Genomic DNA, 26145 nt, shown 5'->3' on the forward strand with positions numbered 1-26145 from the left:
CGACTCATTGCGACTTAATCCATCACGCTTGTTTGTTCCCATTGAAACTGTCTCACAGATGAATAGGAAGCCTAAAGAAATCATATGGCAATCCGAATCTACCAGTTTTAACTGGACTTCCATCTGCCTCTTGAATAACCATCCCACAAAGACGGTAGAATTATGACCAACCATTTCATGCTAAGGCGTGCTTCTCAGTTGCTTTTTTTTAAACTGATGTATGATAGACCCAGGTTAAGGTTATTAAATATGCCAAAGCGAATTGTATTTTTGCTCAAGTAAGCACACTGGAAATGTTCCATCAAGCCCCTTTTATTCTTCAAAATGTAGTTATGAATTTTAAAGCGGACACGTATTACTGAAGGAGATGTCTGTGATCAGAATTCCGAGCAACATGGGGGTGCAGTTTCTCATGTGAAAATAGTACGGAGGCAGTAACACGGAGGAGAGGTTCTGCTGGAGCCGGCAGCCGGGTGCTGGTTGGGCCTCGGCTTTGAGGCCCAACAATGCCCCGCTTGATCATGCTGCTATTAAATATGCATTCACAAAATTTCCCACATTTCTGTATCAGAATGTGCATACGTAATGTGTTATATCCATTTGTACACACACACACACACGCACACACACTCATGCACACACTTATTTTATTACACGGCTGTAATATGTTTTCCACAATCAATCTCAAGTCAGCGGAGCACCGAATGGGTAAAATGACTTAAATTACATATTTACTTTGATATACAGTGCACTTAGTATATGATGCCTAATTTTTCTCTGTGTAAAACGTCTCTTAAGCAATCTCGAAGCCGGCAGTGTGGTTTACGCACATTAAGACTCATCAGCTTCGGTGATGCGCTCCATTATGTTATTAATCTTGCACAACCCTTGCAGACAGATGGCTGGTGCCAAATCCGAGGCGGGAGTAACAAATGATGAACCTAATTAAATTAGGCTAAAGAATTTGTTTTTGATGCATGCTGGTCTTATTGAGTTGTTGAGATTAATTTTATAATGCAATGAAAAAAGGCTTTGCCTGTCTTGAGCGTTTACGTTTTTGGACGTTTTTGACAGAGAGAATGAAGACGCGGGTCATGTGGGAGGTGAGAGAAAACGTGATTATGTAATTACTTTTGGGCGTGTGGTTAACAGTAGAAATTGCTTTCACACTTTTTCCCTGGCGCACATGCCCGACACAGTGTTTTTATGTCAAGTCATTTAACACAAGCCCCTGCCCAGGCAACTAAATGAGGCGTTATGTATTTTATTTACAATATCACCATAGACCGTGGTGCATTGTGGGTAACAAAGCAAACTCTGCAATGGGTACACAATGTGCAGGTAACAAAGAGGTCAACAGTCTCTCAGTGTAGGACCAAATGACACAGAAAAACACCACACACTGAATGACAATAAAACCCAAGGAAATGTGCTCTCCCTTGGGTTTAAGTAAACCAGTAAGCTTGTCATCTACTATCGAGGCATGAAAGTAATATTTGGCATTTGGATCATTAGTATCATAAACCTTGTTTGTCCGTTTTTCTCTTTTGAGTCTAAACTATAATGAAGTATTGGTAAATTATGAAAAAAGCTACAATTTTCATATCTATGATTATACATATAAAACAAATCTATAGTTACAAGTCACACACATTCAGGCTGCTAGCCCTATTCTATAAGCGCCATGGTTTTAAGGAAACTGCATAAACTGTCATAACAGTATGTTGTGTGTAACAGCATGTTGTGTGTAACGATATGCTGTGTGTAACAGCATGTTGTGTGTAACAGTATGTTGTGTGTAACAGCATGTGTGTAACAGTATGTTGTGTGTAACAGCATGTTGTACGTAACAGTATTGTTACGTGCTGTTGTGTGTAACAGCATTTTGTGTGTAACAGTATGTTGTGTGTATAAAGGCACAGGCTGAAATCTCACCTATGCAGTTATTGTAGAACTAACCCATTGCACTGCATGCAGGCCTCCTCCCCCAGCAGTGCAGCTCCCAACCTCCCTCCCCCTCTCTCCCCCACTCATATTCTCTCTACAGAAGCCCTTCTCTCTGTTTCTTTCACTATCATTTTCTGTGTATTGTAGCTCTCTCTCTCTCTCTCTCTCTCTCTCTTACACACTCTCTCTTTCTGTGTGTGTATGTGTGTGCCTTTCTTTCTCACTCACTCTGTCTCATTGGTTTAGAATGTGCAAGACTACGTGTTATATGAAATGGTGGTGGTGGTGGGGGATAAAGGTAACATTCTTAGTTCAGAGGCTCTTCATTTGAAACCCTGTGGCTTTCCTCAGAAAAATGGCAAGACACAGATACGTTGGAGGTGATGTTTGAAATTCCTCCACTAGTTCAGGATGTTGATTATTACCTTTGCAGTCAAAGTCTAGAGTATATCCGAACCTTGGGCATGTACTTAAATGAGATTCTTGAAGAAATGACACAAATGATGCATTTGAAGACTAATGGTGTAGGAGGGTGATTTCTATTGCAATAAATGCAGTGGTATTGTAGCAGTGGAATTGTTACCACATGGTTGTGTCTTTGATTCCCAAGTGAATTAGCTCAAAGCATTGTACTTAAACTTTCCCGCAATTGATGGCAGGTAGTATAAATGGATAGCATTAAAATATCTGATCTGTAAATCCTACATATATGATTCAATCATAAGCTAAACATGCATTATGGCTAATTTACATTTTGTGGTCAATTTTCTGGCACATTGAGATTTCAATGATACAAAAAAGAATTGCCTGTCTGTGGTTCCCTGTTTTAGTCACCCTTCTGAGATGAGTGATCTGGTTGAGACAGTGATCTGCTGGGTGTACAATATTTCTAAACTGCTTTGCTTTTTCCAATATGATTTTAAGGAACAAACCGGCAAATATTATTCTGTAAACCTGAGTGTCCCTGCAAATCTTATGAAATGGACTGAGTAAAACATGGAACTAGTCATTGTAATGCAATTTAAAAAAGTAAAAAATTGTGTTATTGAAAAATTAAAGAAGAGTGAATATGTGAACAGATTAAGTTAACCTACACAAATGGCTAAAGATAATTACTTTCCTCAAACCATTTGTGCAAATTGAACACGTCTTGCCTTCTGCGAGTTTGGACATATCTGTTTTTTTTTTCATCAGTCTCTGCAATACAAGCTGCAATCCAATTCAATCTAAGCTCATGTCATCACAAGCGACAATGCAATGCTTGATTAAATTCACCATTCAGATTGAAGGAGAAAGGGCACTATGGCTACAACGAACTTGGGCCTCTCTCTTCAAAATGTCCTTCCTCCAGTAAATCAACATGAGTGCTGTATCAGAAAGGTTGCACACCACGAAATGTAGGCACAAATCCTCTTTAGGGACCACAAAATAATGTACACGATTAACACAACAGTCGTCACTAATAAAGAAACATTAACTAATTCTTTAGCCATTCTAATATACTTTTTTCAGGTTTATATGCTTAATGGAAATTCATAAATGCCCTTGTATGTCTGGTTTTAAAGTCCATTCTATTCTATTCTGGCATAGAAGAGTTTTATAGATTGTAGGCCCCACACCCTTTGCATTCTGAACTTGTACATAAACTCAGTGAGCACTTCATTGAGTATTTATTATTATTTTTAGACTTATTAAGTATTCTGCTGTTGCGTACCACTGTTGTAATGTGTGGATATTTGCATTACTGACACCTTCCTGTCAGCTTCGACCAGTCTGGCCATTCTCCTCCAACATTTCTCATTAACAAGACATTTCAGGCCGCAGAACTGCTGCTCACTGGATGTTTTTAGTTGTTTTGCAACATTCTCTGCAAACACAAGAGACTGTTCTGTGTGAAAACCCCAGGAGATCAGCAGTATATGAGATCCCAGGACATTCAGCAGTTTCTCAAACCACTCTGTCTGGCACCAACAATCATTCCCCGCTCAAAGTCACTTAGATCACATTTTTCCACATTCTGATGATTGATGTGAATATTACCTAAAGCTCCTGACCCGCATCTGCATTGTTTTATGCATTGCACTGCTGCCACAGATGGATAGTCACATGAATAAGTAGTTGTTCCTATTAAAGTGCTCAGTGAGTGTATATATGCATGCATTGCAGGTACAGTAGGTTTTACATAATGGGATTAAATGTAATATTGTATTTTGTGCTCTTAATAGTCTTAATAGAGAGAACCGATAATTTTTCATTTAAAAATACTGGCAGCACACATTCCCCGCAAAAGTCTATCTATATATGCCACCATCGCTCTTCTGCTTGACTGAAAACTACTTTCACTTTTTTGACCCTTGACTTTCCTGGAAGAATTCATTTCACAAGGATGAAAGGGAAAGCAACGATACTGTAAATGTGACTGTATACCACATCCCATTCAGTGTTCAATGTTCAGCAGCAGTGTACAGGCGTGCAAACAAGAGCCACTGCTCTGCGCTTTCCTCATCCTGCATGGTGTTTAAAAAAAGGAGAACATACAGAGAGCAGGTTTCACATTTCAGAGGGTAGCGTTTGACACGTTTGAAGCATTTTCATATTGTGGAATCTAAACTTAGACACCGATGAGAAAGAGTGATACTTTGATAACCAGAAGGTGAGACCTTTTTCTTGTCAAAACCGCCTACGTTTCCTGTTCTCTTTTTGCCGCAAACTTGCAACTGACAGGCCTCTTTGTTCAGTAGCCACGAGAAGAGGTATACTGGGGACAGGGGCCCAGCCTGCAACTGACCTTACATCTGAAGCCGGGTGGCGTTACCCACCTGATGCGCCTCCTCTACAGCCATTCGCCGAGGGTGTTGGCATGGAAACCACAGAATGGGAGGTTACGCAACCACAGCAGAGGAGAAAAACTGCGAAAAGTGTATTTTTAAGTGTAAATAGAGCAAGTTGCGTATGTTGGGCCGTGGTGTTGAACTACGGAAAAGGCGCCTGCGTCATAAGCGACGTTTGAAAATGAAGGCCTCAAACAGCCTATGGGTTCAGCGTTACTCTCTACACCTCCAGACTGGGAGCTTGGGCATAGGCCTACATGTGCTGAGAATATTGTGGAGCACTTTCGGTTGTGACGGAGTCTGACGACAAGACCGTTTCAGGTTATGTTTATTTATTATTCCAACAGTGCCCTGTTAAGGACAAAAAAATCCGCAACAATTCCTGCAATTTCTCTAGCGACTTAAAAATGCTTTTGGGAAATGAGACAAATGTAATTCCATGTTAAGCAGACCTTAATGTCTATTATTTCACTCCTTTGGCAAATCCGGACGATTATTGCTTTAGAAAATTGTATCCAAGGTACTTTCTGTGGATTGATGTGGAATATCTTTGCTTTAGTTTTACTGGTTGTTAAAAACGTTATGGGAGTGATTCAGGGGACAGAATTACGTTTCAGCAAAGCATTTCTTCAGCCCCATCAAGGTGATATCAGAATACTGGAAAACATTGCGATATGCCTTGTTAACCATGAAATTGTCAATGCAGGGAACCAACTCAAAGAAGATCTGCTACGACCATAAACATAAGCCTGTCAACCTTTACATTGGATGGCATTTCAGACCTCCTGTTTCAGACTGTTTTTCTGTGTGACCTACAAGGCTGCCAGCGTGCTATTTCCCCATAACATGTCATATCACAAAGTGGCACTCCAGGTATCCAGTTGTTCAATAATGATCTGTTTTCCAATTTAACATTGACGGAAATGCTAGCCACAAATGAATAATGCATACACTGAAGCAGTTGCAACAATTCAGCTTCACTGTATATTTGAACAGGAACGAGAGCCAGCGAGACAAACAGCACGCAGATGTCACTGTTGATATGTAATGTAAATGAGAATGCTTCATTTATTTACCTGGTGTTTTGTCTGCCCCACAAATGGGCTCCATTTCCTTGAAGGAAAAATAAGCCATTATGGCACATTTTTCATTGGCAGTGTTTTTCTTTTTCAGTTTTTTTCCGTTGAAATATAATAATTCATATATGGTTTCACATGGGGAGAGCTGGCTGTTTCCGTTGTGATTCCTGACTGTTGTGGAATGGAAACTAGCTGAGAAGATAAAATACTTCCTACCCTACCCGATTTCCGCATCTCTTGCTGTAAAAATGTCATATTTATGGTACACATCATCCAAAACAGCAGAATTGCATTAAGTTACTGCATTCCAGTGACTATTAAAAAGTTGGAACATGAAATTAAAAACTCAAAATATGTTTCCTTTAAATAGGAGAGATAAAAGTTTTGTGACATCACAAATTAAATACATTGAAAAACAAGTAGAGAAATTTGGTCCATTACTAAAAAACTCAAGGCAAATGTATAACCATATACTTCTGACACTACTGGATATTACAGTCTTTACATTGGTTCTATTTTGTCAGTTGACCAAAAGGCCCGGAAACATCAAATACTGCAGACAGATTGGTTCATTTGTAGCTTCATTATGATACCATATATTGTTATAAAAAAACAGAAAGTGTTGTAGGTCAACAACGATAGGACAGTAACCTATACTTGATATGTTATTTGACTTTTAATCCCGTGCTTGCTTTTTAGCTTTGAGTCTGATTTGTGGAATAGAAATAGCTTCTTAGGTTATTCAGATGCAGTATGTGTAGCATTGCAGGTTTACTTTAATCTAAAGCAAAAGTAGGTCAAGGCCTGTCTGTTTAACATCATTTTTCAAAACACATATTGTTAGAGGTACTTTTGAAAAGAAAAGGATTTGGTACCATAATTATTTTTTCTTTGACTATTGACAGAGATTGAAATTCAATATAATATTCAATCCGAAGAAACATAATATTGCAAAGCAAATCATTTTCCTTTACAAGGACTATTACAAAACATACAAACTCACCCATATTTCCAATGGCATCCAATTTACAATCCTGCAATCCAATGCCATGTGATCCTGAATATACTTTTAATATAATGCACATCTGTGCCAGCAGAAATGAACGGGAAATGTAGCAACATGTTTGGGTTTGTTTACAGATCAAAGACAATAAGTGGACACTGACACATTTACACATTTACACGGACAACTTTCCACTTTTAACATTTTTATTACAGACAAATGAAATAAAAGAAGCGTTGTGACACAAAATGAATTCGCTGGCAGGAGCAGAAAGAACCAGCTCCAAGAAATGTAAAAATTATAATAATCATTATCATCATCAAACAAAAATAATAATAAAAAAAATAATAATGCACCTTCGTAAAAATATGCCAAAATGTTATTCCATATCACTCATAAATAGATAGGAAACTAGTCAATAAAATTAAATAAAATATGGGCAAACTGCAGAAAAAAATTATAATGCAATACAACAGTTAAACGTTTTTTATCACTGGCTTTACAAATAAAAACTACATGTCATTTGGCAGGTTTTTACACAACTTATACTCTTCCTCCTTATTTGTTTCTTAAAAACTTAAAAGTATGCTACAGTGAATATAAAATTGTGTCTTAGAAATGAAATGCATTATTATTTTTTTCCCACAAAAATTATAAGGATGAGTTCCAACACAATTCTAAAACATCTAGCAAAAACTACTGGAAAACTATAAACCCACTGTTATGTTTATCTGTAGTAACATTTCACATTTAGCAATTTCTTTTTTTTAATTCACCTGTACAAGTTGTGATGGGGACTGAAAGAAAGCAAACAAGGAGCAGGCCTTCACTTTTCAATTGTGTTTTTTTGTTTGTTTTTTTGTTTTTTTGTCCAGCGGTGCAGTCTGACCATCAAGGTTATCCTCTCTCTTCAGGGGTCCTTAATGACGGCCCGGGACACTAAATCTTTAATAGTCTTTAGCTTTCTCTTTACACGAGAAACGCTCGTGGCCAGCGCAGTTTTAATGCAAGATTTAGTGTGAGAAACCCTCCTCCAAAACCCACCTGCACAAGTTGCTCAATTTCACAAAACACCAAAATAAAAAAAAATCTGAAGAATAACATTTTGAATACAAATCAAGGAATTACAGCTTGTAGTAAAAGAGGAAAAAAAAATATCTGGACTTGAGATTCCCAATTTGTTCCCATAAAAGTGATATTTACAATCACACTGTGACAGATTGGTAAACCTTAACAGGTCTTTTAATATTACAAAAATGTTGAATCTATTTCTTTTCCTCCCCTGTTCCGTCCTTAAATTTCACAGACCCCACTAGTCAATCTAACATCAAGGCCTGTGCTGAATCTACCAGCAAAAGTCATTCCCTACAGGAAACGTCCATGGCAAAGCATATAGCAAGCGAGAAATAAATAAAATAATAAAAGAAACAAAAAGCAATCAAGAAGAGATTTTTTCTGTCTTCATATATTAAAGCTGAATGACCCCTAAAATACAGGCCCATGTTTATATATATATATTTATTTATATATATATTTTATTTATTTTTTTCTAAAAGGATAGCTGAGTGCTGTTCCAGGCTCCAAGAAAGGCCTGTAAATTCTAAGTGCTTGGCAAAAATGAAAGGCTCACTAGTAGTCTTCAGGACTTGCATGAAATCCTTCTAAAAATAACTGAAAAAAATCAAATGAAAATACATTGACAAAAATAGAAGTTATGGGTGGTGGTGGTGATGGTGGTAGGTGTTGGTGTTGGGGGAGGGAGGGGGCTGGGGGGACTCCCTGGTGTATAATCTTGTCAAGGTCATCCAGCTTCAAGTGAGGTAGAGTGGCTTGTCCCTGGCTATCATGGTGCTGCTGAAACACACAGTGAATAGGTTGAAAGTGAAACCATTAGAACATTTCTGGGATGTAAAACACCGTCCCCAATACATGGAGGTTTGAGCCATTCCAGGTCCTATAAGAAGGTAAACAACCAACAAGTGGTTATGCTTACCTACCCCTAAGGAAACCTGCAGTGGATATGCCTTTGTGTTGATATTTACATCCCTTTAATAAATGCTTTCCTGTGGAACCAATTGCAGTCTCTAATTCCCTCATCTCACGTATATTTCTTTTCATACATAATACATAACTACACGTGTACTACAATGCTTCTAGTCATTTTAAGGTCTGAGTTCAATTGACGTTTATCCATTACTTTCATTTGCAAGTGTTAGCAAGTGATAGTGATGTGTTATTTTTCACAACCTAGCTGGCCGAGTTTGCCGGAATGTCCTCACCGAAGTGTGTTTGTGAAGACAATGATTTGCACTTGGACAAGTGTATTGAATTCAGGGAGTCAAGGACAATCCGCAGACTGTTCCCTGAAATGCTCACCTGCAGTGGCTGCCTCCACACTCCCGACTGCAGTACTCGCTGTCCCACTCTGGGTTCTGTCCGCCCACTGGGTTCGGTGCCCCCCCTGGGGACTGGGGGCCCACACTGTTCTGGTACTCTGACTGGAGATGGGGGAACCCCTGAGGAGGGAGCAGAGCCTCACCGTCAGGTTAAAAGTTAAAAGTAAGGTTGTACAAACACAGTTTGGCGAGCACAGCAGTCCCTAAAAGTCACTCACCAAACTGAGTTTGTGAGGGGGAAAAAAAGTGGCCCAATTAAAGGCAAGATTGAGATTTTTTTTCTTCACAAATACAGCTCAACAGTCACTAAAGCTTACTGACTTCAATATCTCTCTAAAAGAGATAAACAGTAATGTGTATTCATACTAGAGATCTTTCCCAGACGTGTCAAATAGGAAGCCTGATTGCTTCTGATTGGCTCAATAAAACATGAAGCAGAAATGTTGCTAATATCAGCAGTATTCACTCCACTGTGCAGGGGAGGTAAGTGATAAATCTGTGTCATCATGCTGTGTCGGTTGTAAATTACCAATGTGTATTTGATACCTCTACCTTTATGGGCTGATTAGCAACTTGAGGCCTTAGCCTACTTTCGCCAGAAACATTCAGCCAAATTCTGATGCTGGAATTGTGACACAAACGTTGATGACCAGGGAAAAAATGGCAAAGCATGACTTTGTACAGATGAATTAAAGGAATGCATTCTGCAGCCCTCTCTGTACCAGCCTTGTAAATTAGTGGGCAACAAGATTTAAGCTACACAATTTTAGTTGAATAGTGTTGCTAAAATGAGCACATTCTTTCAAGGGTTCTCCACTTAAGCCTTAGTTCAACCATTGTGGCTTTTGAGAGTATCGATCAAAGTATGAAGCACTGGGATCAATACTCTTGTGCGAGGCCCATGAACTAAAATGACTAATCTTAGATTTTAAAATATATATTTTTTTAAAATGGTAATTGGTCATTTTAGTCCAAAGTAAACACACATGCTATTGGCTAAGGACAACTGGCACTAACCTGCTGGCCAGGAGGAGGTGAGTGGAGAGAGGCCTGGAGGCCCATCTGGTGGGAGACGATTGGCTGTGTCTGGACCTGCTGCATGCGGATTGGTTGGTTGAGAAAGGTGCTCTGGTGGAGGGAGAGCTGCTGGTGCAGAGGGGGGCTGATCTGGAAAGAGGAGGGGGGAGAGGCACTAATGCTGGGCAGCATCTGCGATTGGCTGAGGGTCCGGGAGAGGGCGTGGCGGGGGGGCCCGGCGTAGCTCTGCAGGTCGGACAGGGGGAAGGACCCGGGGCCCAGGTATGGGGAGGATGGCTGGGGGGGCACGCTGTACAGGGGCTGCTTGGGTGGCATCATGTGGGAAGGCTGGGTTGTTTGGGCACTTTTTGTCTCCACTGGGTCACTGTAGGTCTGTGGAAAAACAACAGGAGGATGTTTGGGGTTATCGCCACATGCGCATACTCCCAATCACCAGCCCTGATCTCTGTGCCTCATTCGCCGGGTTAGTTTTTCATCAACAAACTGACACGTGTTTTCATTAGCACCATCTATAACAGAGGTGGCTGTCGAAGCCTATATCCGTTTCTGATTTTCATGCCAACTTCGGGCCTTAATGACATAATTAGTCCTAACATTTACACTTTTAGCTGCATTTCTTGATACGCCGTGTGCACGAATGACAGCAGAAGACTGTTTGTGTGTCCCTATATAAAACGTTCTACTGTAATCTAATCTACTGTACGAGTGAACCAGCGTTGGTGTATACAGCCAATTAGCTAATGTCGCCAGGGTAATTGGTGAAAACAAAACCTCCATACACATCGGCCCTCCAGGACCAGAATTGCCCACCCCTGATCTAGAATGAGGTTGTCACATAGCACTAAGCAGTGAGAACAGTGGAGCCAGAGAGGGAAAAACTGCAAAGAAAGGCAACATTTTCCCCCACCTTTAAAAATGCTTTAATTGTAATATTTATTATTGTTAAAAAGGCAACTGAACCAAAATGGCGGGGTGCGCAGAAGAGACACTGAACGCAAGTGAAGGGGGGGAAAGAGGCATCACTTTTAAGGGTGACCAGGTGCTGTGATGACCTGCTCTGCATATCATTTACAGAAATTATGCTTATCACTGCTCTATCACTGCAGCCTATTCACGGATCTGATTCCCACTGCCTTTCACTCAAATGTAGAGCTCGGATTTTACCTTGCAAAGCAAACTCAGGCTTAAATCACACACCCCCCCCCTCCCCCTCAGCTCAACAGGGACCATATGGCGAAGCAAATGACTTCATTATTCTGTTTTTCACATTGCAAATGTCATACACTAAGGTATGTCCTCTCTTCCTTTTCAGCTGACAGACATTTTGATGTGATATATCGGTGTTGGTCATTTGATAATGAGGCACATTTGTATGAATTGTAGAGAGGCTGCAGAGGTGATCGATATTAACCTGGATAGATGGCTGAAACCATGGGCTGAAACCTATTTCTAGGTTCATGGTGCGAAATGATAAAGTTTCTTTGGTACAAGGAGAAAATGTATGACCAAAACAAACCACCTCCGAGTTTCACAGGTCTCTGGGTCCTGTGAAATGGTAACAATGTATCCTGCTTATTCCCAGTTTCCCAGTAATCATAGAGAGACTGAAGTGAACATGTGAACCATTACATATCTAAACAAATGCACACAATTGGGTGCTAGTAAGGTGGGTGCTGGGTGGCACATTCAAACCGAACCAACAGGATTCAACCATGTAGGCTATTTTCAAAGTGATTCGTTGATTATGTGTGGCAATCAAGCTGCATTTCAGTGTTTTTGTCAAACTGTGGCTACAGATTATTACTGTAAGCCACACGAATAACACACCAGCAGATGTAGGCTGAAGATTTTCATAGTGGAAAACATTCGTTCCAGCACCACTCACTCCAGACTCCATTTTGCACAAAAGAATATATTTGCACAGGCTCAGTGTGGCCTTTCTTCCACATTGTATTAAAACAGCACTAAACAAACCAAGTTTGAGTGCTGCAAATATGTATGTAGCCTTCCACTTCTCCCAAGGTGTTCCCAGCCATTATTTTTGTCTGAATGCTCAATACTTTGAATGCCTGCCAATTTACAGAAACATCAATCACACATCTGCTTTACAGATTTTGACAGAATATTTAATTACACAAAATGACAGCTGAAATTGGTTCTTAATAAACACTGGCAGGGGAAGGGGCTGGTGTATAAACTATTCAGACTGCAATCACAGCTCTTGTTTTTGGGGGTGTTGAAAATTTAAGAGGGAGTGTGAGATGGAGAGGGAGGGAATGGGGGATGAGAGAGAGGTTTTGCATGGTAATGCAATTTGGGTTTGTTAGATAGAGGAAAAAACATTGGCAAGCAAAAGGAGATTAAGGATATGTTGTGCTCAAATTCGAAGCTGCAACACACAGATAGGTTTACATTTAATTTAATTAGCCCCGGCAAATAAATACTGTGTTTTAATTCCAAATATTTAAATTTTTTCCCTTAACTTCTCAGTGATATGCATGTTATTCAAAAATCCAGTACATTTAAGATACATGCGCCTGTTTCACGTTATTTTCACTCCTTGTGTAAAGTGGAAAACCATTAAAAGTAGCACCAGCAATTTGTCAATTTATGCACACAAATGTTATCAATCAACATGTTTAAGGGAAAACAAGTCTCCTATATGAGAAATGGTACATTGGTACAATGGTACATCAACTCAAATATGACAACCGTGCTTTAGAATGGAGCATATAGTTTTAAAAATATAGGCTTGTTGCATTTAAATGTAAGAAGACACAGAGAGAAGTGTTCCTATTTCAAAGCCAGAAAACCTATTTTCTTCAAGCCCCAGTCCAATTTCACACCTTAAATAAATAAATTAATAAAATGCAGGTTTTCAAGTGTGACTTAAAGGCACAGTTGATCACTATGGGAAAAAAAGATTGAATGTTTTGGCAATGCTGTTGATCGAGGGTATTATAAGGCTAGGTCTCTTGACACAGTTTTTTTCCAGAGGGAAAAGTCCAGTCTAGTGTTAACCATGCAAAGATGGCCGACCGATCTCATTTCATAATACGTGTTTTCAAAGCTACCAAGCTATGCTGGATCCCTCTCTACAAATGTGACCCCCTACAGGTCCATTTCTACTTTTGCTAGAGCACACACTTGATTTTATTTCTCCGAACCCGGAGAACACAGGGGCATGGTTAAGTTGTAACACACTTCTCACTTGTGTCTCTCCCCTGAGATTAACAGGAATTCTCCATCTAATTTATCATGGCTATATCAGCGCTGACCTCTGTACATCAAAGATATAACCCCTGTTACCTTGGAAACCAGGCTGGCTCTGTACGCAGCTAGGGCTTTCAGGTACTCCTTCTTGGCAGCCTCTGTTTTCCTTTTGTAACCCTGCAAGAAAAAGAAAACAAAACTGTGGTGAGAGAGAGAGAGATAGAGAGAGAGAGAGCTCTCTTTTTCTCTTATTTTTCCTTTACCTGGACACCATGGTATATGCCATATGTGTCCTGCCTCCCCTCCCCCAGGGAATATGACCTCTCCTTCACCCACTCCTGTTCCCTTCCTCACATCTGTACATAGTCTTATGACATTACATTCTGTAGCCGCGCCTCGAAAAACCATGTCCAGTATTGCATTTCTCCTGTAGTTTCAGCTGATCCTGTAAAAGATTTGGGTCGAAATATTGCAACAATAAACTCAAAACAGCATTACCAAGTGGCCCTCTACGGCAGCACACAGAAATCCAAGTTCAACTGAATGATGTTGAGTTTATAATTTGTCATTAATCAAGTTGTCTATTAATTCTAAGAGGAAGCCAACCAGTAAATATGTCTGTAAAAAGACAAGAAAAATAAGCTCTGTTCCTCTCTAGAGACTTATTAAGCATGGCAAAAAATAAAAAAACAAGAAAATAATGGAAGCTTTTTACTATTTTATAGTGTGTTTTTGCAGACCTAAAGACAGGCCGCATCTGTCCATTTAGGCCTTTATGAAAAGGATGAATTGAGAATACATTAAGCACCCTGCTTTTTAACACACCCCTGCTGAGAAATATCCCTGCCTAAAGTAAACTGTGAATGCTTTTATCAAGTAATTCTGATTCCATGTGAGCATGAGTCTTTTATCAGGGAGAGAGAGAGAGGGGAGAGAGATAGAAAGAGAGAGGGGGAGAGAGCAAGAAAGACAGAAATAGAAATAGAGAGAGGGTGAGAGAGAGTGAGACTGAGAGAGGAGAGAGAGATAGAAAGAGAGGGGGAGAGAGAAAGACAGAAAGAGAAATAGAGAGTGAATGAGACAGAGACAGAGAGAGCAAGTGAGAGAGGAGAGAGATAGAAATAGAAAGTGAGCGAGAGAGAGACAGAGAGAGAGAGAGAGAGATGAAAGAAGAGCATGTGAAGGGGGATGTTGATCTCTGTGCCTTCTTTTTTTTCTTGTTACACACTCGAGCACAAAAAAACAGGTATTAATATTTTCAAATAAAACTTGTGACCTTAAACTCTTTCCATTTAAATATTGATAGAGGCTGTGCTGCCTTTTTAATGAACTCAAAAGTACTCCCAGCAGTTTTAATTTCAAATTAATTTAACACAGCTAATGATTCACCGAACGGCGGACATTTTTTAAATAAATTACCATGCCTAAGGATTTCTAATTATTCCAAAGTGAGTGGATTCATTAGCAATTGAAGCCGTCGGAGGCTGCAGGTTTGGGGATGCATTAAAAATAACTAAGCTGCCATGAGCATATGCTGTGGTCGTAATACTGACATCGGGGTGTCCCTGTAGAATTAGCTGCTAATTGTACCTTAATGAAATGTTCTTGTTTGATAACCAGTTAATTATAGAAGACAATAACTCCAAAGCCTGCTGACACATGCTGAGCAATTACTGTGGTCTGTGAGAAACGGCAGAGAAGTCCCTGACTAGCGCAGGTATTCTCTGCCAAAGCAGACCACTTTGCCAGAACCGCCGAGGTGTAGGAAAGGGGGCTTTCGTTGTTCAGGTGAGGTGGTTTTTCCTGCTTGAACGCTGCAGAATTGAGGAGGAAAAGAGGTTTAAGTGCTCCTAACAAAGTGGCGACAGCCGGCCCCACATCTGCATTCTTTGTCGATGAAGCGCCCTGTTCTAGAAGACGCAGGATTCAATCCGCACCTTTGGCGCCTTCCTTCATGGTGAATCACGCTTTGTTTCCCTTTGGGTGTCTGCGAAACACTGAGAACGGAGCGGGTCAGAGACTGGGAACAGCGGCTCGGCGGGGCTGATGTCGGATCAGAAAGTCCAGATCCCCAGGGAATTTAACACATAAGAAAAAAAAGTAGCAGAAACCTCAAAAGTGCTTTTTCAAAGTCATGATTCACTTTGTGAACTATGAATCCTGAATCCACGACCAATGCGAATGACTGAACTGCACATCCATTATTTTCTATAGCTACAAATATGCTAACATCAACATGCCCTTAACCCCGCATTGCTCCAGGGGGGATTGTCTCCTGCTTAGTCAAATCAACTGTAAGTCGCTTTGGATAAAAATGTCAGCTGAGTAACATGTAATGTAATCAATATTGGCAGAGAAGCATTCCATAAGGCCCATATATCTGTAGAGAAGAACTATAACCATGGTATGACTAACAACACTTTCATCAAAACATATATCCACCTCTAAGTAGTCAAACACACCGGATTGCTTATACAAAGGGGATTGTATTATGTAGAACAGCATTAAGGTATCTTCTATAAAATGAGAGGCAGTCAGGCAGCATGGCGGGCAGCTGAAATGAACAGGGTTTAAGAAGCTCCGCTGAAGATGGGCAGTACTAGAGGATCCTGCCGATGGAGGCTATGGCTGCCATGGTAATGAGGAAACTACTCCTTTGTGTGGACTGTAGGAGCGCGCTCGTATCTCCTGCACGGTGTAATGGGCATCGTAGCACGGGGGAAAGAGTGGTGCAGGGAGTCGTGAAGAGCCAACTCAGGATAATGACTCCCTCCTGAATAAAAGGATCACCACGGGTGACTTTTGTCAAGTATAGTACAAGCCTGATACTACCTGCCGCAATTCTGTATATTATTCAGATTCTCACTGAGGTGTGTGAGTGTGTGTCTGTGCGTGCTCATGAGTGTGTATACATTGTAACTATAACACCATAATGCTACAAAAACTAAAGATACACAGAAATAGAATATACAGAATAGAAGATTATATTTTTCTTTTCAGATATGGTTTGTCTCTGTATACATAATTGAATGGCTCTTTGCTCATGCTCACAGGATTGCCTGGATCTCAATAGTGGATGGGTTCCAAGGTAGATACTCGATGCTGGCCTTGAATTATAATTTCCACAGCAATTTCATAAATGTGTATGCTGTTCCTCACCTCTGCAATAGAAGCAAATGGCTCTTATTTGGTCATTAAGCAAATAAAACCAGACTAATTTCGAAATGATTTATGGTTGTATAACCAGTTCTTGGATAATGGAAGCCTGGTACACACTCCAGATTGCATTTTGCCATGCACCCCTCTCTTCTAATTGGAGCCACACCCAGATGGGCACTTGTGATTTTTAGAAACATGGCTTTATCTCGGTTGGATTGCATTTCTGTTCTAAATTTAATTGAAATAGATGTCCCAGATACTGCTGGACATTTTTTTCATGTATATTTTCATTGCATCCCAAGGAAGACTATAAAAGGCAAAAAATCTGTGATTTATTTTTTAGCTCAATATCATATATGGAATTCATGAATAGCCTTTTCTAATTATATTTTTCAAGCAGGTGCTTCTACTTGAATGCTGAAAGTTCAGTTATGGAAATAAATGTAAAACCTTACATTTTAGATCGCTGATTCACCTGTCGACCATTTTATTTTAAATTTCATATAATAAAATACACAAAAATAATAGTTTACTGATAAATTCATCTGAACACCTTCTTTTGCATGATATGCACATTCCAGAGGAATTAGGTCCAAATATGATCTTGACCATAGAAAACTGAGCATAGCAATATAAGAGATTAGTGCAAATAACCAACCCTACTGAATATTAGATTATGTTTCTTGAAATAGGTCTCCTTGACTGCCTTCAGTCTTTTTACACAGTGTCCCTTTATACTGCATACTGAAGTCCCTTGCTTAAAGGTACAACAACAGTGTCATACTTGGGAATAGAAACTGTAACCTTTTGGTTACAAGCCCAGTTCTCTCACCATTAAACCACTCTGCTACACGACTATTTCTTTTCCAGATTAAAATATCACATTGGGCAGCAATGAAAATAGCACATCCACCTGCAGCACAATTGATCACTTGTAGAACAATTGCACTTTCGTCTCTTGCCAAGACCAGTAAACAAGTATTTATTTCCATTATCAAGACCAACCTTCCAGCTTCCTAAATCAGTGATTTATTTACGAAACTCAGTTGTTGTTTACTATTGAATTCTAAAAAGGTGTAGCCTATAATTTGTTTGTAAGCAGGAAAATGTATCAAAATGACACCTTTCTAAAGTCCATCTCAAAAAGGGTACTATATGCTTTAGGACCTATTATTAAGGCCATTGTGTACACCTACTATAATAATTCATACCATATCCTGAAAAGATTCTACCACGTTTAGGGAATGTGCATAAAGCATGGACCTGCATTCAAATCACATAATAATGGCACTAATTATAATAATATGTGTTGTATTCAGAAAGCCAGGTTAGCAAAAGTGTGCCCAGACAAAAATGTTAAGTGAGGCTAATTGTGGAGAAGCCCTCACAAGCTAAGGTTCATCTTGGTAAAGGCTGGCTGTCAGAACAGGTATTCATTAAAACGTCTGATGTTGCCAGCCAGCAGAGTGGTGGGGACCTCCTGGTCTTCTGTGCGGAATCTGGGGTTTCTCATGTAGGGATGTGGAATGTATGCTGAGTATTAAGTCACTACTATTCTTCAGTCAGCACCACTTTACAGAACAAGCATTTGTTGTGTCGCATCTATTTTCCTCCCCAAGGAACAACATTAATAGTTTGCTCACAAAATTACAAACTACTGTTCTTTTACAATGCTAGCTCTTACTGCATTTTTTGAGCTAGAATGATAAAGGCTTAAACTACGCAACACATATCACAACTTACATTTTGTTACGCAATATGTTTTATATCTTTTATTTAAACTATATGAAGCTCCTTTACTATAAATCTATCTTGAATGGTTCTTTTGGTGGAGCACTTGCAGCCCTCACTGGGCTTGTGAAATACAGTGTGTATTTACACTCACTTTATTAGGTATTTATTAGACTTATTTCTTAGACTTGTTGGCCTTCTGCTGCTGTAGCCCATCCACTCCAAGGATCGAAATGTTGTGTGTTCATAGATGCTCTTCTGCATACCACTGTTGTAATGTGTGGTTATCTGAGTTATTGTTGCCTTCCTGCCAGTTTGAACCAGTCTGACCATTCTCCTCTGACCTCTCTCAACAACAAGGCGTTTTTAACCACAGAACTACTGCCACTCACTGTATTTCTTTCGCACAATTCTCTGTAAACTCTAGAGACTGTGACACTTGTCTACTAAAGTCCAAGGAGATCAGCAGTTTCTGAGATACTCAAACTACCCGGTCTGGCACCAACAATCATTCCATGGTCAAAGTCAATTAGATAACATTTCTTCCCCATTCTGATGTGTGGTCTGGCCAAGAACTGAATCTCTTGACCATGCTTGCATGCTTTTACGCATGTGGGTCGTTCTCATCTAGATGTAAAGTTGTGGATAAGTATAATATTCTCGCATGCTATATTGGTGGCCATCTTTGTTGGGTAACTAATTTTAGCTCACGTTTGTTAGCGACAGTCTAAGGGCAGCATAAATGTGGAATCTGGCATGAGTCAGTGCACATACAAACCCAGTGAGAGACAAACAATGTATAGCAATTTGCAGACAAACTACATTACACAGCAGCTCTCCTGCCAGACTTTGTAAGTATTACTAGTGTGATAAATTAAATTTGTGGTTAGCTTGTGCACAAAGTCCTATATTACAATTAAAATATCAAAAAACAACTGTCCGACCAATTCAAAAACAGCTCTAGCTGCACAACTTAGCACCTGTTTATTCCTTTTATCATTTTAGCCTTTGGTATACCATTTCTTGTGGAACTGCTTGTACTCATTTTATTTATTTATTTATTCATTCATTCATTTATTTGTTTGCCTTTTTATTGTAAATTATAGGATGTTATCAATAAATATGCTTTCATAAATAAATACAGTGCATTTTTTGTTCTTCAAGTAACACATTTCCTAAATGTACCCTGAAAGGTATACTAATGTTCTTTGGGTATTCATCTTTTTACAAGCGAAAAACATTTAAATGAATTATTAATCCCACGGCTAAAGGTATAATGGTACACCATTACCGTACTGCATTGTTTTTCTGTTACTGAGGTCCTCGGCAGAGAAGGGGTTAAGAGAGAGGGGGGAAAAAAAACAATAACAGCATTTCCTGAACAGATGTCCTTGAGGCGAATTCAAGGGCGAGGCAATTGCTAATCTTGTATTCTCAGCATGATCAAATCACCAGGCAACAGATATAAATAAAAAGACAGGAAATGAGGAATTCACATTCAATGGTGTCAGGGGCAAAATGAAGATTCATTGTGAACGGCCGACAGAGAGGGAAAAATTAACTACAGAGGAGAACACGCAGCCTCCAAACCTCAGCGGTGGAATAGGTTTGGAAATGATAAAAATAGATAAATAAATAAAATAAATAAAATATCAGAGTACATTAATATGGCCAAGCTGTACTTTGTCAAAGAGTCGGGTTCTTTTATTTGACACACAGATGGCTTATTAGAGTAGATACCTCACAACATGCATTTCCATAAGACTTTAGCTGAATGTGTCTGCTTACTATTCCACTCATTTAAACTAGCTAATTGTCGCCACCATCATTAGGAACTGCAACTTCTCCCTTTGGCTTTCATTAAGAAAATATGACCCTCATGATTTAATGAGAGCCAGGAGACCTAGTTTCACTTCAAAAGAGTCAAATCAACTGGTCTCTCCCAAATAAGTACTAGTGCAACCCAGCGATGAGAGCATTCGAGCAAAATAAATATGGTCTTGCATGAATGTAGTCATCTAACATTTCGTTGTCTGCCGCAGAGCTGGGTTTTCACACTTCATGCCTTTCTTTGAAAGACTGTCAATCGGATGTGATCTGCTTGTCGTGCCTTACAAACCACCTTTTCGCAAAAGCCAGGCCAGTTTGAGCACAGAAACGCACTCGCTGTGCATCCTTTTAGCCAACGCATTTAGTCACAAACTATTCAGTGGATTCATAATCAAAATACAATATTAAAAAAACACTAATATTATAATATCATCAGAAATACTGGCAAACTATTCACTTTTTAAGACTGTTCCCAAACTTATAGATCTCAAACTCTTCCTATGCAGAATAGAACTCGAGTCTCACAATTCTCACATCAAAGATTCATGATGACTTTATTTATTTTTTCCACAGTAATGTTGATGATGAATAGTTATTTTGTGTTGATTGATTATTATCCATCATCATATAAGCATCTATACATGTATTATTTTATTTGCGACACTTAATAGCTATAATGCTACATAAACGCTGTAATGCCGCTGTGTACTCTGTTCTGGTACACACAGATATTTGCACTTGGATGTTGTTTGCCATAATGGTGATGGGAGTCGCTTTGGCTAAAAGCATCCCCCAAGTAAATAAGGCAAATATAAATGGCGGCAGAATACTATTATACATGTGCTCCTTCAGCTAACGCTGTCAGTTGCCAGTGTACTAGCTTGTCAGATAGCAATGGTGGCTTGGGTCTAATGGAAGTGGAAGAGGGTGGCGAGGAAGAGGGAGCTCCTCACCTGTTTTTGCTCCTCCCCCAGGCTGTCCCACATGGAGGCCACGATCTTGGAGACGTCCCCGAAGGTGGCGTTGGGGTTCTGGCCCTTGATGGCGGCCTGGGTGTCCCTGAAGAAGAGCGCATAGGCGGACACGGGCTTCTGCGGCTCGTTGGGGTCCTTCTTCTTCTTCTTCTTCTGGGGTTTGGGCTTCTTCATCATCTCTGACGAAGGCCGCTTCTCCCCGGCAATCTGGAGAGTCAGAGAGGACGGGGGGGCGGGGTTGTCACCTGAGCCGGCACACGTACACGGTTTGCCCTCCCGAAGGAGTGTGCGTTGGAGCTATCACAGTCTATCACAGTCTGCCATGACCTTTCATGCACAAAGTTAATCAAATGCGAGTGTCTTCACTGACACTGTTTGGAGATTTTAGAATTCAGCAAAATTAACTTGCAAAACATTGTTTGTGAAGAAAGGCCAACGCTTGCAGTCTGGTTAAAGAAATATGTTGAACCTGGGCCAACATTTAGGAAGAATGTTTATTGAATTGAAAGCAGGCTGAAAATGAAGACCACATGCTCTATTAGACAAAGCAGGGTGAGTATCCATAACGATGACAAACAGCAACCTCCATTATAACTAATTTATGCAACTTTATTAATCTTTTGCATAAAAGTACAAGCTGATTGTTTTTTTTGCTCATTTCATTTTCCTGTTTTGCACCGATTCTTGCACATTACAATGTTGGTGGCCACGAACTAAGGGTATTTTTGCTGCATTTACCAGAGGCCTGTGTGTGCTGATGTGGTGATTAAATCAATCTGCTATAAGAGACTTATCTGATAATTTATTATAAATATTGCACTTGTAAAAATGAACTGACCATATGAGACCTTAAGAGATATTCCAGCATAATGACCTCCTCTGATGCCACTCAGAGTTATATCTGCTCACATCTAAGTGTATGGAAGGCAGCAATTCTGTCTTAATAAAAGCAGAATTTGTGTTGGATTTCTCAGAAATGAAAGGCACATCAGCATTGCAGTGCAATTGGACTTTCCTTGGGGCCCAGCTAACCCTTGGTTAAAACTCTGAATCACTGAAAACTGCGATAGTACACTGGTGTAAAGGTCCTTTCCTGAACAATGTTAGAGCTTAATTTCATATATTGTACTGAAACTGTTGCCCAATATTGGTGTACACAACTGGGTCAATACAGATGCACATAAGTCAATGAAATACAGTGTAGCAATGCAGCTAACTGATATCAACTTAAATAAAAAGCAATATTTACATTTAAGATGTCAATGAATTTGAGCTGTCCTATCAAGCTAACATCAGTAAAATTGTATGCATAACACACAATCCCCCAACACACATTTCCTGTTTGTTTCAGCTCTGTAAAATACAGGCAAAAGCCAAACCATCAGAACCTTTTGCAGTCCATGATTTAAATGCAGATTAACTGTATTGCTGAATGGCACCTTAAACAAGATTGTCACACACTATCACACCTGGAAACACTGCATAGAGGTGTGTGTGTGTGTTATGAGTATATATAGTACAGGCATATTTTGTCTCAATAGGAATTTGCTGTAAACATTAATATTTTGGCCAAAAGCTCCAGAGCAGCCAAAAGACACATGCTTGCCACATTGCCTTAATGAGTGCATCTTGGCTTTCAGCTATTCTATAGACTGTGCTTCAAATGATAGATTTGGTGAATGGAAAAACTCATTTGCACCTGCAAGGAATGTACAGGAGTGAGAGTGAGAGAAAAAGTGTGGGACAGAGAGAGAGAGAGAGAGAGAGAGAGGGGGAAAGAGAGAGTGATTATTCAATAAAGAGTCAACTCTAAATAAAACTTTAAATGAAAAGATAAGAGCTGTGGAAACATAAGTGAATCAAAGTGACAGACAGGTGCCTTAGGGAAGATGGAACACAGTATCTAAGAGACGTGATACGCTGCATTCCTAGAAACAGTAGGACACAGTCAAAGATATCACAGTGGTATTGCTGGCCTTGAGGAGATATGATGACCCACAAAGCAAAGGAAAAAATGAAAATCCCACACGTCAACTACGCAGCAAGAACAAGACGAAACCAGAATAGACCATTCCTTTCTTTTCCGCTAATTGGTAGTGATGGCATTGTTGAATCAACAGCTACGGTGCATAAAGGTTAATGGTAATATCACCAATAAAGATGCATTTTCTGGCTGAAATACATCTGCTGGTTATTCGACTGTGTCCTTCAATAGGCAGAAGGATGTATTATCATTTTAGTATTCTCAAGGGTAGAGTGATGTGAACACGTTCTTCACCTCTGCCTCTCTCCTCACACTCAAGAGGTCAATCAAAGAACAGAGAGGCATTACTGTATATCATTCAGGTTACAATGAATCCCTAAATAGAGGTTTAAACATATACTAAATTATTCATATTTGAAACCTGAAGAATGTGTTTTGATAGTATTTCATTTTAATGCTGTTTATTGCATTTTATCTACAAATGTGGAAAATGACATCACTCAGTGTTTTAATGCATAGGCCCGATACTGGCATTTAAAAAAATCTAAAGTCAGTTTGATGGAAATGTAAAATGCAGCCATTGAGAAGGTCAATTCAATCATAATTGTGGTCATATTTCTTATGCCAGTCTTTTAAATGCAAATTATTTCTTGTGAAAAAAACAAGCATTTGAAAGACATTGTTTTTGTGAACTGATAGATAAATATAGAGCTGAATACTCAGATATCACCTTAAAATGTCATTGTATTACGAGATCCATTTTTGACGTGAAACAATTAACTTTGGTATTAATATGTAATATCTTCAGGTGTTCAGGTTTGTGTGTGGGTGTCGTATCTGTGTTGTTTCATTGCCATCTATAATGTCAAATCCTATAAATATTAGCTAATTAGTTAGCTATATAGACTCAGTGAGCATTTTATTAGGTATTTATTAGACTTATTTTTTATTATTATTGGGCTTCTGCTGCTGTAGCCTATCCACTTAAGAGGTTTGTTGCGTTGTGTGTTCAGAGATGCTCTTCTGCATACCACTTATGTAATGTGCGGTTATTTGCTTTACTGTCACCTTCCAGTCAGCTTTGACCAGTCTGGCCCTTCTCCACTGACCTCTCTCATTAACAAAGCATTTTTGCCCACAGAACTGCTGCTCACTGGATGATTCTCTGCAAACTGCTGTGCGTGAAAATCAGCAGATATTCTGAGATACTCAAACCACCCTGTCTAGCACCAATTCCACAGTCAAAGTCACTTAGATCACATTTCTTCCCCGCTCTGACATTTGGTCTGAAAAACAGCTGAACCTCTTGACCATGTTTGCATGCTTTTATGCCTTTAGTTGCCGCCACATGATTGGCTAATTAAATGTTTGCATTAAGAAGCTGGTGTACAGGTCTACCTAATAAAGTGCTTGCTGAGTGTACATTGTTAGCTAATGCACACATGTGAGCGGAATTACCAAATAAACCTGGCCAGAATTCTGCGTACAGTAAAGCTTGCACAGTGTCAAGCCACAGGCAACATAAGCCTCTGATATGTTATGGAAATTGCTCCTCTGTTGCCAGGCAGATGTAAAAGAGCACATAAACCATTGCTAGAAAAAGCACTAAAATATTCACTTTAAAATTGATTGCTTAATGCTAGCAGGGCTGTGCCGGCTTCAATAACATCCCATTAGAACAACTTCATCTCGTCTTTGGTGAACTTCGGTGAAATGTGCTCCTTTTCTAAAACATTATAAAAAATAAACCCATTTTATTATGTAAAGGATGGAAATGTACTGCACCTAAATTTATTCTACAGCACATTTAAAAAAAAGAAAGTTAAAGACATCTGCCTGCATTATACGAAGATGAGAAATCAAGGAAGATATTCTCATACTTGTTACAATATCATTAATGCACTTTTGTCTGAAAATCTGATAAACAATTATGTGCATTATCATAAGGGATTTGCATTCATATGATAAGATACATTTGAACAGATCATCTCATCTGCAATTAATTTGAGAGGATAATGCAATCCCATGTAAGATTTGGGGTATTTGACGCATAACCCAACCTGTGCCCAATCCATATTCAGAACCAATTCAGCTGCAAATACCTATTTGTGACTAGATTAATGAAATATCTGTCCTACTGCATCATGCACCCTATTGTAGACTTGAAAACTGGAAATTAAGTTTGCCATGTAGCAGGCATCCTCTTTCAAATGACAAACTAAAAAAACATGGTGAACAGGCCCATGACCCTATTGGCCCACCTGCATTCCACCTAATTCTCAGTGGCTGAAGGCTGGAGACTAGTCTTCAAGAGGGCAGTAATGGAAAACCTCTATTACCGCTCTCTCCAAGGAGTTCTTCCTGATTGGCAATCCATTACGATATTGCTGCAACCCTCACTAAACTATGCATGGCTTTGTTTTATATTTTATGCTAGATTTTACTTAGAGGGAGAGGGTTGATTGAGATTTTTATAACTAAAAAAGGTGAATACAGGGGATGTAGAAGGTCAAGTTCTGTCAGTAAAACAAGGGGCATAGGGGAAATTCATAATAGGTCAATTATCTCTCTGATATCTAAGTGCTTTTCACACAGGGTTGTCAATCCATGGAACATCTCACCGGGGTGTTGAGTAGAGGCAAAGCTCCCTGGAGTTACATGCATTAATGAAGTAAATTGTTTTGCTATTATCAATATAAAATATTTTGATATTAACAAATATGAATGTTAATATTGTCATACTGTGCTGAGTATGACATACTATATCATAGCAGAAAGTACTGGAATGTTTTCTTTCAATCAGAAGCCAACTCGTTTCAACATGGTAAAATAAAGGTCAAAATTCACTTACCACAAACTGTTTTGAATGCTGTATTTCTATTGGAAGCAACGAAAACGGCTATTTTCAGTGATGGCAAACCCTTTCCTTTCTCCTATTTCTCACTACCCAGTTATGATTT

At 39.4% G+C, this 26145-nt stretch overlaps 1 protein-coding gene across 4 annotated transcripts in view; it reads right to left on the reverse strand.

The window, feature by feature from the left end:
- Positions 1-7048: 7048 nt before the first annotated feature.
- tox2 (TOX high mobility group box family member 2) overlaps positions 7049-26145 on the reverse strand; it is a 125631-nt gene continuing 106534 nt past the window's right edge. For 3 of the 4 annotated variants that reach the window (XM_061220513.1, XM_061220509.1, XM_061220511.1), the window contains 5 exons: positions 21181-21408; positions 13604-13684; positions 10274-10666; positions 9237-9376; positions 7049-8714 (listed from right to left, as the gene is read on the reverse strand). In XM_061220513.1, the coding sequence (XP_061076497.1) occupies positions 8672-8714; positions 9237-9376; positions 10274-10666; positions 13604-13684; positions 21181-21408 (885 nt within the window). In that variant the 3' untranslated portion in view covers positions 7049-8671. The remainder of the gene's footprint in view (positions 8715-9236; positions 9377-10273; positions 10667-13603; positions 13685-21180; positions 21409-26145) is intronic. The other variant, XM_061220510.1, reaches the window with a different exon arrangement.

The sequence above is a fragment of the Conger conger genome, chromosome 14 (assembly GCF_963514075.1).
Source record: "Conger conger chromosome 14, fConCon1.1, whole genome shotgun sequence".
NCBI classification, from domain to species: domain Eukaryota; kingdom Metazoa; phylum Chordata; class Actinopteri; order Anguilliformes; family Congridae; genus Conger; species Conger conger.